At 50.9% G+C, this 17,163-nt stretch overlaps 8 protein-coding genes across 8 annotated transcripts; 5 read left to right on the top strand and 3 right to left on the bottom strand.

Annotated features, from left to right (window-relative positions):
* Positions 1-22: 22 nt before the first annotated feature.
* Positions 23-871, bottom strand: BDP55DRAFT_769579 (uncharacterized protein; the record flags this gene model as incomplete). Its single annotated transcript, XM_060581063.1, has 3 exons — positions 23-669; positions 723-752; positions 815-871. The coding sequence occupies 3 exons, from the start codon at positions 869-871 to the stop codon at positions 133-135; spliced, it is 624 nt and encodes a 207-aa protein (XP_060428129.1). The 3' UTR covers positions 23-132.
* An 832-nt stretch (positions 872-1,703) lies between these two features.
* Positions 1,704-2,884, top strand: BDP55DRAFT_584918 (necrosis inducing protein-domain-containing protein; the record flags this gene model as incomplete). The annotated part of the gene is made up of 2 exons (XM_060570864.1): positions 1,704-1,948; positions 2,011-2,884. 2 exons carry the CDS (start codon positions 1,704-1,706, stop codon positions 2,738-2,740), a joined length of 975 nt encoding a protein of 324 aa, XP_060428130.1. The 3' UTR covers positions 2,741-2,884.
* Positions 2,885-3,666: 782 nt separating this feature from the next.
* BDP55DRAFT_667991 (oxidoreductase) lies at positions 3,667-5,454 on the top strand. The gene is made up of 5 exons (XM_060575201.1): positions 3,667-4,154; positions 4,213-4,319; positions 4,394-4,550; positions 4,621-4,853; positions 4,922-5,454. Exons 1-5 carry the CDS (start codon positions 3,854-3,856, stop codon positions 5,258-5,260), a joined length of 1,137 nt encoding a protein of 378 aa, XP_060428131.1. The 5' UTR covers positions 3,667-3,853; the 3' UTR covers positions 5,261-5,454.
* A 771-nt stretch (positions 5,455-6,225) lies between these two features.
* BDP55DRAFT_554937 (uncharacterized protein) lies at positions 6,226-7,752 on the top strand (the record flags this gene model as incomplete). Its single annotated transcript, XM_060569438.1, has 2 exons — positions 6,226-7,605; positions 7,666-7,752. The coding sequence occupies 2 exons, from the start codon at positions 6,226-6,228 to the stop codon at positions 7,750-7,752; spliced, it is 1,467 nt and encodes a 488-aa protein (XP_060428132.1).
* A 683-nt stretch (positions 7,753-8,435) lies between these two features.
* Positions 8,436-9,405, top strand: BDP55DRAFT_667994 (uncharacterized protein). The gene has a single exon (XM_060575202.1). The coding sequence runs from the start codon at positions 8,738-8,740 to the stop codon at positions 9,365-9,367; it is 630 nt and encodes a 209-aa protein (XP_060428133.1). The 5' UTR covers positions 8,436-8,737; the 3' UTR covers positions 9,368-9,405.
* An 862-nt stretch (positions 9,406-10,267) lies between these two features.
* BDP55DRAFT_769582 (Alpha/Beta hydrolase protein) lies at positions 10,268-12,086 on the top strand (the record flags this gene model as incomplete). Its single annotated transcript, XM_060581064.1, has 4 exons — positions 10,268-11,708; positions 11,836-11,885; positions 11,946-12,011; positions 12,078-12,086. 4 exons carry the CDS (start codon positions 10,268-10,270, stop codon positions 12,084-12,086), a joined length of 1,566 nt encoding a protein of 521 aa, XP_060428134.1.
* BDP55DRAFT_667996 (zinc carboxypeptidase A) lies at positions 12,055-14,559 on the bottom strand. Its single transcript, XM_060575203.1, has 5 exons — positions 13,649-14,559; positions 13,358-13,587; positions 13,178-13,289; positions 12,832-13,113; positions 12,055-12,768 (listed from the first exon to the last, which is right to left on the bottom strand). The coding sequence occupies exons 1-5, from the start codon at positions 14,070-14,072 to the stop codon at positions 12,461-12,463; spliced, it is 1,356 nt and encodes a 451-aa protein (XP_060428135.1). The 5' UTR covers positions 14,073-14,559; the 3' UTR covers positions 12,055-12,460.
* A 101-nt stretch (positions 14,560-14,660) lies between these two features.
* On the bottom strand, positions 14,661-16,352 carry BDP55DRAFT_555103 (cora-like Mg2+ transporter; the record flags this gene model as incomplete). Its single annotated transcript, XM_060569453.1, has 2 exons — positions 14,661-15,240; positions 15,313-16,352. The coding sequence occupies 2 exons, from the start codon at positions 16,350-16,352 to the stop codon at positions 14,661-14,663; spliced, it is 1,620 nt and encodes a 539-aa protein (XP_060428136.1).
* Positions 16,353-17,163: the final 811 nt, after the last annotated feature.

Here is a 17,163-nt window from a genome sequence, read left to right on the forward strand (position 1 = left end):
TCCAGCGACAGTATTATTTATGCTGTATTACTCTCCTCTGCGGGCACAGAAAACACCCGCAACTAAACAACCGAGCGATCACCTTCGCCGAGAGTCCGAAGTCACCGATCCTCCGAAACAACGTCGGCTTACTTACGAGAACTCGTAGTAGAGGTGATCCCAGGGTCCGCCATTGTCAACCTTGATCTGAATAAGCTGCTTGTTGATGGCAAAGTCCGCAATCGCGCCTCTAATAGCCGAAGAGAAAACTGTTGTTCCAAGCCTCTCCCAACACGCCTTGCGGTTCGCATTGGTCTCCGTGCTGGAAATAGTAAAGGATGCCGAGGACCTTAGACCCATAGTGGTACGACAGTCCCCAAGCGCTTTGTTCATGTCGTCGTTCTCGATCTGGTATCCCAAGACCTCCTTCAACTCTGACGGCTGAAGGCCAGTCATCTTCCAGCACTCCTTAAGAACTTGTCGCATCTTGAGGCGGGGCGTGGTGGTGTCGAATCCGTTCATTGCCTTGATGACAGTCAAGCGCTTGGAGACCTTGTTCACAAGCAGAGTGTCAACAGGAGAGGTGTTGCCATCCTCATCCCTAGCAGTGTAGCCATCTGCATAGACGGAGAAAGCCCATCGGTTGCCAGTCTCGTCAGCTTCGGCGTCAACAGCATAGGCACTGTTTCCCTGCATAAGAATTAGTCGATCGGCTCCAAGGAATTATTTTGCTTATGACATACGGCGAATGGTCGGACAGGCTGGCCAGAGATCTATCTCACAGGGTTAGCTCAAACCGGAATTGCCTAACAGGGGTAACTTCAGGGCAAAATACAAGTGCTAAGATAGAGCCAAGCGCCAAAAGAATGGCGGGGAAGTGGGCCGAAAGCATTTCGAATAGCGAGTGAATATTAATAAGACAAATGAGTGCCGATGCACGAAAGCAGATGTGTGTAGGCGGACTGAGGAGTTGATGTCTTGATATCTCAGAGGATGGCTTCAACGTTTAATGACAAGGAATATATCTTCAGTCTCTGGACTTGAACATCGCAGTGAGTTGTCGGAAACACCGAAACCTTAATCTTCTCTTCTGTAAGCAAATAGGAGAATACAGTGGGGCAGATCTTGGTTGACGAAAATTGATGAGCTTGAGCTGGTTATGCATGCAGATTGACGGTGGGTTGACAACTTGGAATTCCTTCCCTGAATCGCTTGATGTGAACTATCACTTTGAATGCAATATCACGATCCATATTGGTCTTGTATTTATTCTCATCAACTGCTTTTAGTTGCGAAAGAAAAAGCGCTTTGGGTCGTCGTGGATCTCAGCAGGTGGGACAGCGATTGCGTCGAGTCAGTCAAGTTCACTATATTTGGCACGATGTTGTAGATCCTTTGCATGGAAGAGACGGGATGAACATGTCACAACTGACTTGTAAACCGAGAAACTCTATTTATATGAACTATCATGTTTAATTAACTGGCCCAGTTACAGATTCAACGAGTCAACCTTTGTCAAGCAGTGTTCGGACCCTCCGATCTCGAAATGCTTTCTTGCATGTAAGAATCAAGGAAATAGACAACTCCTCCTTTTTTGGGGCTAAGTTTGAACTGGGTATGCGGGGGTTGAACTAGCTATATCACCTAACTTTCTTCCCTCGATTTGGGATTGTGATAACCAAGTTCATTAGGTTTCATTCTTTCTTTTATACACCCTAACCACCATGCGTCACTCTTTATTTTCATCCTTACTCTGCCTAGCCACGATTGTGGCTGGCGCAGTACTGGCCCCAAGAGAAAAGGATGTTTCCTTGAATAATCAGTGGAAGAACCATGATGAAATCGCGGCCTTCCAGCAGCAAACGGCAGACGGCACGTCAGGCGACATTGAACTTCGTTTCAAGCCTTGGCTGAATGATGGTAGCGGATGCTTTCCTTACGCAGCTGTTGATAAGGATGGCTTCCACGGGTAAGATTATTCACAGTTCATCAGATGTTTCTCCTAGGCTTCGGGCTCATAATCTCTCCTAGGCGCGGCCTTAAACCTACAGGAAAGAGCGGCGGTGATTGTCGAGAGTCGTCAAAGGGCCAGGTCTATTCCCGAGTTGGAACCTCAAATGGGCGCCCGGCCGTTCTCTACTCGTGGTACCTTCCCAAGATCCAGACCAAGACCGAGAACCACCGGCATTGGTATCTCACCGTTGTGGTCTGGTTGCATACCGAGATATGCAACGCTGTTGTTAAGGATTACGACATTGCGGGCATCAGCTACTCCACCGGTACGGAGACGTACGACAAAAGCCTCACCTCGTCCACGATATTCGCCTCCGGAGATAGCGGGACGGGTGCTACCAACACGCACGCCATCGTAGGCTACGACGGCCAGGTTAACGTTTTCCCTTCGACAAACAATGCTCAGTACGGACTCAGCCCACCTTTGATTAGCTGGGACAAGTTGTCGCCAGCGGCCACGTCTCAGTTCAATGCCTTCCGCTATGAACATGCCCGCTGCCCCTTCACTGACGCCAACATCCAAGGCTCTCTCGACGCAGCTTACAACGCGGACTTTTACGCTAATCTTGCTGCCGAGCCTGACTCGAAATGCGACGCGACTCCCACCACACCTTCAACACCAGATGCTTCCTCAACGGGGGTTTCAAGCGACCCGAACACTGACCCTGTTGAGGAAGGACCGGATATCCCTTTGTCTTCCTTCCCGGCGGATCCTACCTACACGCCTACCCCTGCCAAGAGGCTGTAAGACTACGAGCGTACATGTGATGGATTGTATTGTCCGGTGCGGACAGAAGTAAAAATAATCTTGGTTGGCTGCATCTAATTTACTGACTGGAACATTATGATGAACTTCTCCTACATCTGCCTACCAATGTTTGCGCATGGTTGCATGTACTTTTCGTCAGGCCATATATCTCTGGGGATCAGTCTCAAGCGTACATAAATACTTGCATTCAGACGCGTCGCGTGACGTGATTTGGCAATGACATAGCCCAGAGTGTCTAGGAACCTAGGTACAGTACCCCGTATTACCATCCGCCACAACGACGCCTAGCATGAGCGCGAGGACAGGGCCTAGGAACGTGCGACGCCCTAAGCTCGGTCCTGGGGGCCCTGTAAGCCCCCCGTAAGGATTTTGTTACGATATCAAAATCTTGACCTGATGTTCGGAAGTTCACATGATGTTGCTTGATTATTTGTGGAAAATTCGAGCTACTGATGTTAGAGCTGCACCTGGCACGGGCTCCTCCATATTAGGAATGCAGCGGCAACCAATTTTCTCGTGATCGGAGTTCTACTGAAACTCTTCAAGTTCGTCAAAATAAGGAATGGTCAACTGTTGTCGGCTCCTGCGACTTGGGCCGGTTAATCGTCGGAGAAGGTCCTGATGACATCAGTGACCTGCTCTTTTAGGCAAGTCTAACAGTTTGATGCGGTTGTGGGGATCGCTTTGGGGGGCAGCTTGGCAAAGGCCTCGCGTTGCTTGGTGCTGACACCTAGACTGATTGCTTAATTATCATCGTAAGCAGTATTGCGCCTTCAACTACCAAAGGATGGGCGCCTTAATTAGTAATATCAGCTCAACAACATTGAAAGGCACGTCTGAGTTGCGGGAGGCGCTGTGGAGTTTACCCGGGGAGTATCGGCATTGGCGTGACGCCAATTCCCCAGCCCACCATCCCGTATCGCCGGGCTAAGTTGCGACGGTGCCCCGCACTGCGGTCATGACATAAAAGGGTGACAGGAGCTGGTGAACTTTGAGTGTGGTAACTCATGGAGGATTTTTGAGCTTGTTGCCATACTCTTTCCAGATTATCTTGCTTCTGTTCCACCTCAGCAAAGACCTCTTGCCTTTATCATGTCAACCATCAAAGTTGGTGTCGTGGGCTACGGCTTCGCCGCTAAGAGCTTCCACCTGCCCTTCATCACTGCCAACAATGACTACCAAGTGATCGCCATCCTCCAACGTGCAGAGGCTCCCCAGGACCCATCTTCAGCAGCACCTGGCTCCCATTGCAAAGTCGACTTCCCCAACATTAGACATTATCGCAAAGAGGAGGAGTTCTTCGCCGATCCTGATACGCAACTTATTGTCGTCGCAACACACACGGACACCCACGCCTCATTTGCCGAGAAGGCCTTGCAAGCTGGTAAACACGGTACGTGCAGATCTATACTGCTCTCTCAACACACAAAAGTATTTACTGTCTCATATAGCAATTGCGGATAAGCCATTTGCGAGATCATCCGAGGAAGCAGACCGTGTCATCAAGCTTGCAGACAGCAAGGGCCTGATTCTGACTTGTTTCCAAAACCGAAGATGGGTAAGTGTTCTAGCATCTATATGCAGTGATTGTTTGCCCATTTTTGTGTTTCAGCTACTAAACGGAAGGTATAGGATGGCGACTTCCAGACTTTAAAAAAACTCATCAAGGAGGATGCATTGGGTGACATCAAAGAAGCTGAGATTCATTATGACTTCGAGTCACCTAGTTGGCTCTCTGGAATGTCGAAGAAAGAATACACTCCTGGCGATGGCATGGCCTTTGGTCTTGGTATGTGTTAATTCGACCTTTCGCCTAACCTCTGTGAGCGATGTCTGACTGCATACGCGCAATCTTTTAGGAACTCATAGCATTGATCAGGCCGTTACGCTCTTTGGCCGTCCAAAGTCCGTGACAGGCTTCTTCCGAGCTCAGAGAGGCATTGAAAGCGAGGTTGAGGACTCTTTCACAATTATTCTGCAGTATGATGGATCTCAGAAAGACCTCCTTGTCACTGTCAAGACCTCGGTCACCACACCTATGTCGCAGCAATTGAAGCACTTCATTCGAGGTACCAAGGGCTCCTGGCTTAAGGTACGTCCACTTCCAAAGATCACGCAGGGTTCTGAAGAGACGTTGGGTTTGACTAAAAGTCCCTCCAGTTCCAACAAAGAAGCACATGCCCTCAAGAAGAGCAAATTGCAGAGGGGCGCAAGCCATTGGAGCCAGGCTTCGGTGAAGAGCCAGCAGAGGTGCATGGTACTTTGACCACCTACGAGGAGTTCAACAAGGATCAGAAGTTTGATGAGGCGACGAAGAAGTATGTTGGCCGAGTCTCAACCATCAACGGGCGATGGCTGGGTATCTATGAGAATCTGGCAGACGCCATTAACGGCAAAGCCGAGTTAGAGGTTAAGGCGAGGCAGTCTCGTGACGCCATCAGGATCATTGAGCTTGCAAGGGAATCTCACAACTCGGGAGCTACTATCTCATGGAAATAGAGCCTCTCGCCAGCGGCCTAATCTTTGGAGGCCATCGGGTGTTATCTACTCACTGTCATCTTGCGCTTGATGTGAGGTGGAAACGAGTTGCTGGCAATCGAAAGGCGTTCAATTCCCCCAAAAGAGACGACTAGTATCCGGCAGGAACATTAGAACTCGAGATCAAATTGACGCTCCCTTTTCAGGACTGAAAATTGCTAAATGTCACAACGACTCGAATCCAGCGACCAAATGTGAAGAATTTGATAGATGGTCATTTGTCCCGTATCCGGAGACCGGCCTCCGAGCTTCTCCGCGAAGACCCACGCTTAGGTACATCAGGCTGCATAATGCAGACGGAAGCCAATCACTCAGTCACAGCACAGTCGTGAGCGGCAGAGTTCAGCTCCGAAGAGCCCGGATAAGGTCTTGGGCAATCACGTAACTGAAGCCCTGGAATGCCATAATAGGAAATCATAAGCACCCTGCAATACCTTTCCCGGTGATCTGGGGTAACACCCCGCATTCGGCGGGGCACACGATCTGTGGTCAGTTGCCATGTAATGTAACCCTGGGCTACATGCAGGCATAATATCCACGCGGGCATTGCACTTCGAAGTAGGAAGACAAGTTTGTCCTGAGGGACTTCTCCATCAGTCAAGTCGAACCACTCCATTTGTGTTGAAATTTGGTGCGTATGCATCCATCACGTCTCAACTCAGCCATGACGGTCTTTGATCTGCTGCTTAGACGACTGAAGGTGCCCATCAAGCAGCTTTGCTATCCACTGAGCAACTCCTCGGTCCTAAAGAAGTAGCTATATCCCTGGGGCTGGGGGGTGGTGCAGACTTCAAGGTTATATCTAACCTTACGTGCCACGAAGAAACATGAATGTCAGATGTCAATACTGTAGTTCAGAATAATCTCCAAGTCAATTGGGATACAAACACTTGGCATTAATTCAAGATTTCTTCAGACCTTTCCTCATGGTATTTTTGTGGAATCAGCCATTATGGCTGGCAATCATTGTCTTCTCGACCTTGGTGTCTTTGGTCTCTTCCAGCAAACAATGCGAGTCCTCTCGATACGAACACAAACCCCGGGTCTTTGTCCTTACCGACATGAGCAACGAGCCAGACGACCAAATGAGCCTCGTCCGTTTCCTTACCTACGCCAATGAGCTAGACATTCGAGGCATCGCGGCGATAACTTCGACCTGGCTCCGAAACCGTACGGATCCCGATACTATCCGAGAGGTCATCAAAGGGTATGGAGAAGTGGTCAGCAACCTCAACAGCAATGTCCCTTCCGGCGCCGCTTACCCATCAGCCGAGGAGCTTCTGGGTAAGGTATCAAGTGGTCACCCAGTGTATGGTCTTGCATCGCTGGACCAGAACAACATGAGTGATGCAGCCGTCGCTCTTGTTCAAGCCGCAGACGAAGCTGGTGCTGCGGGTCCGCTGTGGGTGTCAATTTGGGGCGGAGCAGCTGTTCTGGCTGAAGCTCTGCAGCACGTCTCGTCAACGCGTGATGCTGAAACTGCAGGCAAATTCGTCGAAACTCTCCGCGTATACTCTATTTCGGACCAGGATGACGCTGGGCCATGGATTCGCGATCGGTTCCCGAACTTGTTCTACATCGTCTCCCTCCATGGCTGGAACGAATACACACAACCAACATGGATCGGTATCTCGGGAGAAGAGTATCGCCACTTTGATAAAGGCGGGCCAAATACGGAAATTGTCTCCAACACTTGGCTGCAAAAGCATATTCGTGTCGGACCTCTGGGCTTCCACTACCTCAACTGGACATTCATCATGGAAGGCGATACCCCAGCCTTCTTGTCTCTCGTCCAGAATGGACTTGGAGATATCGACAATCCCCAATGGGGTGGATGGGGCGGCCGATATACGTTGCTGGATACATCTACAGTCGACGGGGGCCACCGATTGTACACAGACACTGCCGATTATGTTCGTGGCGAGAATGGGGACGCATTCTCCAGCAAATATGCAACTATTTGGCGATGGAGGGAAGATTTCCAGCACGATTTTGCTACGCGAATGCAATGGACCATCAACGAAAAGTTTGGCGAGAATAATCACCAGCCGATCGCTATTGTCAATGGCTCTTGTGGTCCGTCAAGTCTCGACGTTGAGTATCAGTTTGGTGAAAGCCTGGTCTTTGATGCGGCTGAAAGCTGGGATCCAGACTCCGATATCCTGTCGTTTGAATGGTTCCATTATCGTGAAGCGAGTGGCAGGGACTTGGAAGGTTTCACTATTCCCTTGATCAGTCCAAATTTGGACATCGTGAACTTGACTGCAGATGGCAGCGTTGTCAGGGTGGAACCCCTCAAGAATCAAGTAAGTCTTCGTTTGTGGTGAGAACAAAATTTGAGTTGACTGCTGACCTTGAAAATACAGACAATGCATCTCATACTCTCTATTCGAGACAATGGGGATATGCCCTTGGTGACCTACAGAAGGATCATTCTGCAGCCCTCTTCGTAGACCATCTCAGATTTAGATTAGATTCAGCGCATGTGGCTCCAGCTACTTAAGATAGTATCATGTGAGCGGGATTCCGCTTGCTTGGGATTCATTGTTCGTTCCACAGCCACAGCGACACGCTTGATGTGACAGCCCCAGAACACCACGAAGTGCCTTTGACCCGAAATCCCAGTCCGCTCAACCCCCCGGCCCTCAATAAACAAGAGGGGAGAGTATACCCCTTTTTTTTCAAATCATTGGCGCCCATACTCTTTCGAGCGGTTTTGCATGTGAGTTCTGGGGAAGGCTCATTCTGCAGCTTGGCAACGGAGACGACGCCATTTTCCACGCAACCGTTGCTCTTGGGCTTCTGCTCGAGGATATGCACAACTGGCCCATCTCATTGCCGGTGCCTCGCAAAGCCCCGCCAACCGAACGGACGGCGAATGCGCTTCGGCACTACCAGACAGCGCTGCAGCAGCTCTTCGTGCCTCTCATAGGGAGGGAGTCGGCGAATATCATCTCACTTGCGTCTGCTGTGGTATTCGCGTGCATTGAGGCAAGTATCTTTTTTGCGATGGTTCACTCGGTACGCGAGATGGAATGATGCTTATCTCTTCGTAGACACTGTGCGGCAACGCCCGCAACGCCATGAAGTTGATCTCTTCCGGGATCGGCATCTTGACGCAGCTTGAAGCTTCCATCTCATCCCCTTCAAAGTTGGAAAGTCTTGCACCATTCGTATCCGTCTTTGTACGACTAGACTCGTACATGAAAGAGGTTCGGAAGATGAAATCCCCTTTTGGTAGGAAAACCTCCGATAAACGTATAGCTTCTCCAGATAGAACAACACACACAACCAGGGCCGCTTGTATTCAGACATATCAGACCATGTCCATCAGCATTTGACAGTCTCAGAGAGGCAAACAGACATCTCGAAACTCTGGAGAATTTCTGTCTGGTTGTGGCTGAGCAACAAGGAGAACCATGGGAGGCCCAAAGCAAAATGCCGACTCGAACTTCCTGCCAAAGCATGTATCAGGAATGGCTAGAGGCTCTCAACACTAGTTCCATCTCCACAGATGATGAGAATTCTCTTGCATTCCTTCATATCCGGCGACCGGACGTTTCTTTGACTCTTCATGGGCCAGAAGACACTGGCCCCCAGTCTAACTGGGATTATTTTCTTCCAGAATTCATCGAACTGCTCACACATGCCGCTTCAGCAGTGGCCGCATCGAATAAGAGCGCATCTCATCGGCTACACACATCATTCGTTCTGGGCGGCGGTTTCATCATGCCACTATGCAGACTTGCTCTGCGATGTCGGCACCCAAACACGAGACGAGCCGCAATACACATACTACGCGGTTCCCGTCGTCGGGATGGTCATTTAGAAGGGAAGCTTGCCGCGCGTGTCTTGGAGCGCATCGTGGACGTTGAGGAAAATGGGTTACGTGAGATTACCGAGTGCCGTGACGTTCCCGAGGCAGCTCGGGTTGCTGGTGTGTTGGTCAAATTTTCGGGCGGAAAGGGGAGGGCGAGACTGACGTGTTCTCGTGCTGCTGGCCCGAAAGGCGAGCGGGCATTGGTCGAACAGGAGCTTTCGGCAGGGTCTCATTTTCGAGGGGATTAACACTTGTCTTTTTTTCTTAGAGGAGAATCCAATCGATCTATGAGAAGACTTCTCAAAGAACTTGAAGCCTTGAATTGCAGCCAATGACCAATTGACCAACGGGCCGAGTCCAAATTCGCACTTTGCAAGGATACTCCCTGACTGGCAGTGAGCTGAATGTCAACAGGGACCGTACGACAGAGCCAATCAGACATACGAAGTGCTTCGGAGGTGGACCCGACTGACGTTTCTTGTCTTAGTTAAAACTACCGGAGATCGTTGGTCCCACAGGCTTCACCTTCGAACGATCTTAGGGATGAGGGCGGTCCGTATAACATCTGCAATGTCTCAAATATCACAACATCTTCATCAAATTCACCCCACGGGCTCACGGATGCCCCGAGGTTCCCGCTATGGAAAGGAGGGACCGAATTTCGAGTTGGCAGACCCGACTAATTGGAAATGACGATGCCACAGGGGCTGAGTTTGGGTCGCGGGCGTCTCATTGGGCCATTCGTACGGCTCAATTGGAATTTGTTGTGTAAGTCGTAAGTTGAAGATGTTCAGGGCAGTCAGTAGTTGTTCTTTCGTACAGACATCGTGGCGAAGCTTGGAATATTGTTAGACTCGGAAGAGAATCTCGGTAAGAATTCGAGACGAGAAGTTAAAAAAGACAACACCTCGGTACTTCTTACCACATTGATACCACATTGATACCACAGTTTCCATTCTTTCGCTTGAGGGTACAGGAATCCATCATCTCGTCCAACATGAGGCTTTCGAGCGCTCATTCTTCTTCCACATCTTGGTTCACCACCATCTCACTCCTAGGTACTCTGTATCCAGTCTCAACCTTCTCTCAAAACACCAACATCGGCGCCGACATTGTCCAAGGATCCCTCCGAATCTACGACAACGACTATGCGATTCTTAAACCCGGACAATTGCGGTGTCTACTCTTCCGAGGGCAAGATCACATACTGGGGACGTCAGCTGGGCGAGGACGGATACGATTTCGTGGAATGGGCTGCTGAGCAGACATGGAGCTCTGGCAAGGTTGCCATGTCTGGCAACTCATGGCTAGCGGTGTCGCAATGGTTCAGTGACGCCGAGAACCCGCCTCATCTGACGGCGATAGCTCCATGGGAGGGTCTCACGGATCTGTACCGCGACACTGCCGTCAGAGGTGGCATCCCAGCACCCGGTTTCCAGGAGTCGATTCTTACCACTTTCGCCGGCAAGGAGTTTGTTGAGGACGTTCCGCGGATGGTTCTCTCCGAAGGACTTATCACCCCGTATTGGTCGGACAAAATTGCATCGCTGGACAAGATCAGCATCCCGGCATACATCGTGGCTAGCTACACCAACGTTCTTCATACCCATGGTTCTTTCGAAGCATTCCGACATATTTCCTCCGAGGAGAAGTGGCTTAGGGTACACAACACACAAGAATGGACCGACTATTACACCCCGGAATATGTGGCCGACCTCCAGAAGTTCTTTGACCATTACCTCAAAGGCGAAGACAATGGGTGGCAGTCCACTCCACGCGTCCGCCTTGCTGTTCTGGACCCTGGGTCTGAGGACACTATCGATCGTGTCGTCGCAGACTGGCCAGTCCCGGGTCTCGAATCGAAGACTCTCTACCTGCAACCCAACAACTTACTTGGCGAGTACTCTCCATCTAACGAGGGTACCCTCAGCTACAACAGCACCACGGCATCCGGCATTACCCTCAACCTTCAGGTCCCCGAGACCATGGAGTTGACTGGTTACCCAAGGCTCCGTCTCTGGGTGTCCTCCCCCGATGCTACTGACATGGAGATCTCCGTCTCCGTACAGAAGCTCTCTTCCAATGGCTCCGCGTTTCCTAGCACCGGCAGTGAAAGCTCCTGCACGATCGGTCCGACCGGAATCCTGCGTGTCTCGCAGCGTCAGCTAGACACTGAGCGATCCACGGAATACGAGCCCTTTTTGCTACACACTTTGGAGAAGATTCTATCACCAGGAGATATCGCCCCTGTGGACATCCCTCTTTGGCCCTTCGCTCTCAGGATTCATGCTGGGGAGCTGCTCAGCTTGAACATTGCCCCAGCCTCCATCACCACCGCACAGGCTGATGTTGGCTTTGGCACGGCAATCGTGCCTGTGCCTGCTACAGGAGGCACCCTTGAGCCGGGACAGAATGTTTCGTTGATTGAGCTGGGAGGTGGTGTGGATTCCAATTCAGCCTTTGTGAATGAGCAGAGGGTTGAGACGCCCGTGGGCCGCAACAAGGGCATGCACTTCATCCATGTCGGCGGAAAGTACGACAGCTTGCTGTTATTCCCAGTCAATAGCACCACTAAAGCGACTGAAAACTGTAGGTAGGCTGACAAATGACTCGGGCTCCATATTAGGTTGCGTCACCTTGGCACTTAGGGAGAGATGGATAAACTCGATGTACCCTTCCCAAGGATTCTGGGCTGTACCATGACAATGTTAACAAGGTTGCAAAATTTTGAACACTGGCCAGATCCCCGGCAGTGGAGGATGGGGTGTAAGTTGACCCCGCCTGTATGCAATGTATGGCGATCACGCTAATGCTGCCTTCTTCCAGTGCGTCACGAACCTCAACGGTGGCTGCAAGTCGTACTACTGGAAGACTGATCTCCCTTACTATAGCGTAAGTACACAAATCACCGTCCGTCACTGGCTTATAAGATATGTACTGATTCAGGGCAATCTTTAGTGCGCCTAGGTTGTTTGCTACTGAAGGTACGATGTATATAGCTGGAATACCCTGTTCATATCTCAATTGGCCTCGTTTTCTTAGTATGGTTTCTGCTTGTGAAGTATGTGATGCGTCAAGCCTGCAAGTGATCTTCTTCCTGATGAGAATACAAATCTGTGGGCTTTGCGAATCCGAGAAGTGGTGAGCACATACGCACAAGAGCGAATTAGCACGATTCTTGAATAGCAGAATGATCACGCGGCCCTCGATCGGTTGCAGAGCAATAAAAAGGAATGCTTCCAAAAGTATACAAATGAGTGAGCCTTCCGAGATATGGGGAGAGTGAAGGGCCGCTTATTCGAAAGTCATGTTTTTGGGCCCGTGATCTTGCCGTTCCTCCTCTATGCCGCCTGGGCCATGGCAAGGACCCCAGCCCAAGTCTCTTTCACAGTAGCCGAGATTTGACTTGCAGGAAGAGAAAAGCCATAGGTCCCTCTATCTCTGAGCTCAATGGTGTACGTGTATCTGGACTTGGCAACGCCGTGAATGTAGTCGGTGCTATCGCCAGTGGTTGCGTAAAGAGCACGGCAAGCGTTGCCTATGGTGTAGCTTGTGCCGGAAACGCCACGGATAGCGGTGGCACCGCGCTGGGCCATTGTTTGCAGCGCAGCGTCGTCGGGAGCGACGTAGTTGCAGTCATATCCATAAGCTGTAGGTGCATAGCACGTGGTCAGCAGTGCTCTCCCATAGAGTTCATGGAAAACAAACTCACGCCAAAGAATGTACTGTCCGTAGGAGTGGACGTCGAGGTAGAGGGTAATACCCCTGCTGGCAGACAAAGAGTCGATCTGCGCCTTGAGACCCTTGATTTCCGGGGTATCGGCGGCGGCAGCACCCTTATACGTCTCGGCGCAGGGGCTAGTTGAAGCACCCCCGGTGAGCTCCCACTTATACGGCCAGTTGCGGTTGGGGTCACGACCGACGCACGAGCTACCAGTGTTTGTTTGGCGATTTTTGCGCCAGAGACGGTCAGTAGACTGAGTGTAAACAAAGCCTGCCGAGAAGGTCAGATGAATCTCTTTCCCTTTCACCAGTGAGATTGCTGCATAAGCGCTTACCGTCTGGGTTCACAACAGGAGTGATGTACCAGTCGAACTTGTCGACAACGGCCTTGATAGCAGAGTCGGCCGCATACTTGGTCAAGAGTTGCCAAGCCACGTACTCGGTAGTCTAGGACACGCCTTGTTAGAGTCACATAAGGTAGGTCGTAGCAAAGGGCTACTGAATTCGTCACTCACCATCGTGCTGATCCACTCGCGAGCGTGAACGGTGCCGTGAAGAACCACCGCCGGCTTGGACCCCTTGCCTCCGCTTCCCCAGATATGAATGCCAGTAAGGGCTCGTCCTTGGAAAGACGATCCCGCTGTGGTGAGTTCAGATTGGCTGGGGAAGCTGCTCTGAAGGTCTCTCAAGAAGGTCAAGTGATCCGCATAGCTATGGTAGGCAGTGAACCAGGTTTCGCTAGGGACTGAAGGTTCGATACGAGTGAGTAGGATTCAGTTAGAAGTGACAAGAGTACATTTACTGACTAGCATACACCGTAGCCACATCCTCCTCGGCAAAAGCAGCACCGACATCCTCGAGGAGAATTGTGGTATTCAGAGCCAGTTGGCTAATGATGTCAACGTTGTCGGGAGATACAACCACATCGAGCTGTTCTCTGGCGCCAGGGTTCAATATCGTTACAGCCAACTCGTTGATCTGGTCGGCCAAATCCTCGGAGCCTTCGGGGAGGGTGATGCGAAGACCCTTGAAGCCAGTATAGTCGACCTTGGTGGATTTGGGAACAGTCGCACCCAAAACCAATGGGACCAGGGCAACAGCTGAGATGAGAGAAGACTTCATGGTAAGCTGATGCGCATATAATGATGCGGTGATGAGATTGAAGCTTGGCACTGACGACTCAAAACTTGGCAGGGTATGTGCAGCTGGAAGCATCCATTTTATAAGCATCGGAAGCAAGAACCGTACGCAACTGAAAGAGGTCGCTTAAGGGCTTGCAGTTTCCCCCCTCCTCTCCAGCTGGATACGCCTTGCACAGCCGTGGTATATCAAAGTGAAAGAGGGAGGTGATAATCTTGCTGAGGAAGGACACAGTGAGTTGGTGACATCGACAGCTGCCAAGACGGAAGATCTCATGGCTTGGCAAAGCGCCTTGCCGGATGAAGAAGTTGCAAGCCGTCTTGGTATGGTGAACACGCGCAAATAGGTGGGTATAGTTGTGTGTCGCAGCTGCAATTGCTGCGGAGCTCAATCGAGGACTGAGGCATGAGAAAGAAGGTGGCACCATGATATCTGAGTCGTAACACGCAAGTTACGGCTGGTGCCGTTTTGGCGACGGTGCTTTCCCCAATGCCAGTGATCCCATGCCCCCATGGTGTGAGCTGCTCGAGGGGGTCATCCGAATCGTGCATCACCTGGAAGACGGATTGCGTGGGCTTTACTTCACATCCAGCTGAATAGATCTCATGGAATTGGTCTAAAAGAACTGAGTCTACATATTAAGATAAATCCTGTAAGCGACAATCTTCGACGTTACCTTCACAAATATTTGAACCGTCGAGCAACAAGAAGCGAGAGCAAAGCAAATGCTATGATACTACCCAGGATCCCAAAAAATGCGTTCAAATTGTCAGTGTCTTTCCAGGGAACTTTGACGTTCATACCGAACAGACCACAGACAACATTTAACGGAACAATAACGGTGGCGATGACCGTCACACGACTCAAGAAGTCATTCGTCCGGTTGCCCATATCAATGTTGTCAATTGACAGCTGCGCGAGGTAGTTGCTGTGTGACCGCGACAGCATGGTGTCGAAATGGATCAGGCTGTGCATCATCGTCACCGCGTGATCTTGGATATCTCCGAGATAGAGGGCAATGTCCATATGTGGCGTGACGTCAAAGTCCTCGGTGCATCTCTTAGTGAAAGCCCGGAGTACGTCCGCCTTCCCGCCAAGTAGGCGCATGAGACTCATCACGTTCTTTCTGGTGTATCCAATCTTGCGAAGGAAAGCTTGGTTGTCATCTACTCTTGTGATGAATACCTGATCCTCGATCGCGTCGGCCTCGCGCTCGATTTCGTTGATCGCTGGCCCGAAAGAGTCCACAATGTCGTCGCTAAGGTAGTCATTGTCAGATGAGTTCCAGTGCAGGGTTGGTAATCTTCCACGCTTTAGGACCTTGACCTACATCAATGCATAGCAGATCCAGTCGCTGCTGAGCGAAACCTGCTCCTTCAATTGCGAGATCCGAAATCGGACCCTCGACGAATGTGAGTTTGCAGTGAAACTGAAGCTGAGTATCCCCTCTTTGAAGACTACCGCGTAAACATTGAACGGATGGTAGTCTTTCTCATTATCCTCTTCAACAACGATGAAGGACCTGAAGCAGGCAAAGTAGTACAACGGAAAGAGCTCAATCTTCTCGCGACTCTCTTGGTGGATGATATCCTCGATAGTAAGGGGATGGATACCAAAGGCTTTGCAAATCGTCCAGACCTCGCTGCCAGTCGGGTTGTTCATGTTGAGCCACCAGACGCCATCGGCCTCCGCCTCGGGCATCTCGAACAAAGACCTGATGTTCTCGCCCGGGAGGACGAGGTCGCCAAACTCCGCCGCATGAATGGTTGATTCCAACGCCGAAGAGAAGTAATTGAAGCGGCTTTGCTCAATGTGCTGGCTGGCCCTGGGGAGCGGTTGTTGGGTTGCTGTCGTCTCCTTCTCTCCCGTGATGGAAGCTGCCTGGGATGCAACATCGATAAAGTCTCCATCAGAGGTAAACATGCGCGTGACAGTCGGGATGGCACTATCCGGAAGGTTGACAAAGTCGGAACTGCCAAATTTATCGCGATTCTCTGCGTCAATCAAAGTCTCCAAATAGTCAAAGTCGATGTAGAGGCCATCCTTTTGGTTATTGTCGAGCTTGGAGTCCTCGGCTTCGAGGGATGACTTTGGTTTCGGCACGGGCGAAGACGTTCCGTGAGCACCGTGATCAAGAGCTGTGCGGCTGTGGATGCTACGGCCGGCGCTGTTTGAATATGGTTGAGGAATTCGTTGCCCATAGTCGTCGCTACTCTCAACCTCGGGCTGAGGTCTGCGCGAGGAGGCCCTCGGATCATGCGCTTCGACATCCTGTCCTCTGCGGCGCGCATTGGCGAATGCCTTGACGGAATTTGGCGGCGACGTCGTGCGCCTCGACTCGATGGTAGGACGTCTGCTCAGAGGTCGCATAATTGGGGATTCGAAGTTGGTCATGTTTGCTACGTCACGGGTCGGGCCTCGTTCGGGTTCTCTTCCTCGAGGACTCGAGATGCTGTCTGCGTGCCGGGAGCCTCCGTTGGGGCTCAAAGGGGTTGCGTCGTCGTGTCCCTGGATGGCCTTGCTGCCTCCCTTCTGCGACATGACGTTACCTCCACTGCTGTTGCTGTGATTTGAGGCTGAAGGGGTATCGATGCGGAACACAAGGGCTGACTCTTCTCCAAAGTGTTCCTTCACCGTTCGTTCGAGTGGTGTGCTCGTAGGTGTCGCTCCTTCGTACGCTTTGCCATATCCTGGCAGATGTTTGGATTAGAGGGGTGAGGTAACGGAAATGGCTTGTGGTCGTGAGGTCCTGTGAAAGCGGTGATCATTCCCAACGTTTGAGAGAAAGTCCGCGATGTGTATTGTGCTATGACGATGTTGATTGCTCTTTGGAGTCTGAGAACGCAGAGGCGACTGCAAATATTGACTGAATGACGATACGTGTTTGAAGATGGGATGAAAAAGTACGGGTGAGATCAAGGTTTTTGAGACTGCTTACCCGGCTGGGTAGAGAGACTAAGAGAGTACCCGTTGCCCTACCGATCAGGTAGGTTCTTGAGCGGCATCACAAGCACCGCCTCACACAGGCGGAGTCATAATTATTAAACCTTCCCCATGGGGCGGCCTCTTTTACCCCTGCGGTATTAACATTCAGCTTTCACTGCCGATCTAACTACCTTATCAACATGAGAAACTTGAAAGCCGATATCTTGCATGATCAAAGTCCGCGCTTCTCGAGAAG

Source organism: Colletotrichum godetiae (assembly GCF_030913485.1).
Source record: "Colletotrichum godetiae strain CBS 193.32 chromosome Unknown BDP55scaffold_27, whole genome shotgun sequence".
Taxonomy (NCBI): domain Eukaryota; kingdom Fungi; phylum Ascomycota; class Sordariomycetes; order Glomerellales; family Glomerellaceae; genus Colletotrichum; species Colletotrichum godetiae.

Excerpts from the sequence above, each read along its gene's own strand:
- BDP55DRAFT_667991 (XM_060575201.1), top strand. The coding sequence starts at position 3,854 with ATGTCAACCATCAAAGTTGGTGTCGTGGGCTACGGCTTCGCCGCTAAG. Across the intron at positions 4,320-4,393 it reads GTTTCCAAAACCGAAGATGG|GATGGCGACTTCCAGACTTT; the intron begins GTAAGTGTTCTA and ends CGGAAGGTATAG. Across the intron at positions 4,551-4,620 it reads TGGCATGGCCTTTGGTCTTG|GAACTCATAGCATTGATCAG; the intron begins GTATGTGTTAAT and ends GCAATCTTTTAG.
- BDP55DRAFT_667994 (XM_060575202.1), top strand. The coding sequence starts at position 8,738 with ATGCCGACTCGAACTTCCTGCCAAAGCATGTATCAGGAATGGCTAGAG.
- BDP55DRAFT_667996 (XM_060575203.1), bottom strand. The coding sequence starts at position 14,072 with ATGCTTATAAAATGGATGCTTCCAGCTGCACATACCCTGCCAAGTTTT. Across the intron at positions 13,114-13,177 it reads TCCTGTTGTGAACCCAGACG|GCTTTGTTTACACTCAGTCT; the intron begins GTAAGCGCTTAT and ends CCTTCTCGGCAG. Across the intron at positions 12,769-12,831 it reads CGGACAGTACATTCTTTGGC|CTTATGGATATGACTGCAAC; the intron begins GTGAGTTTGTTT and ends ATGCACCTACAG.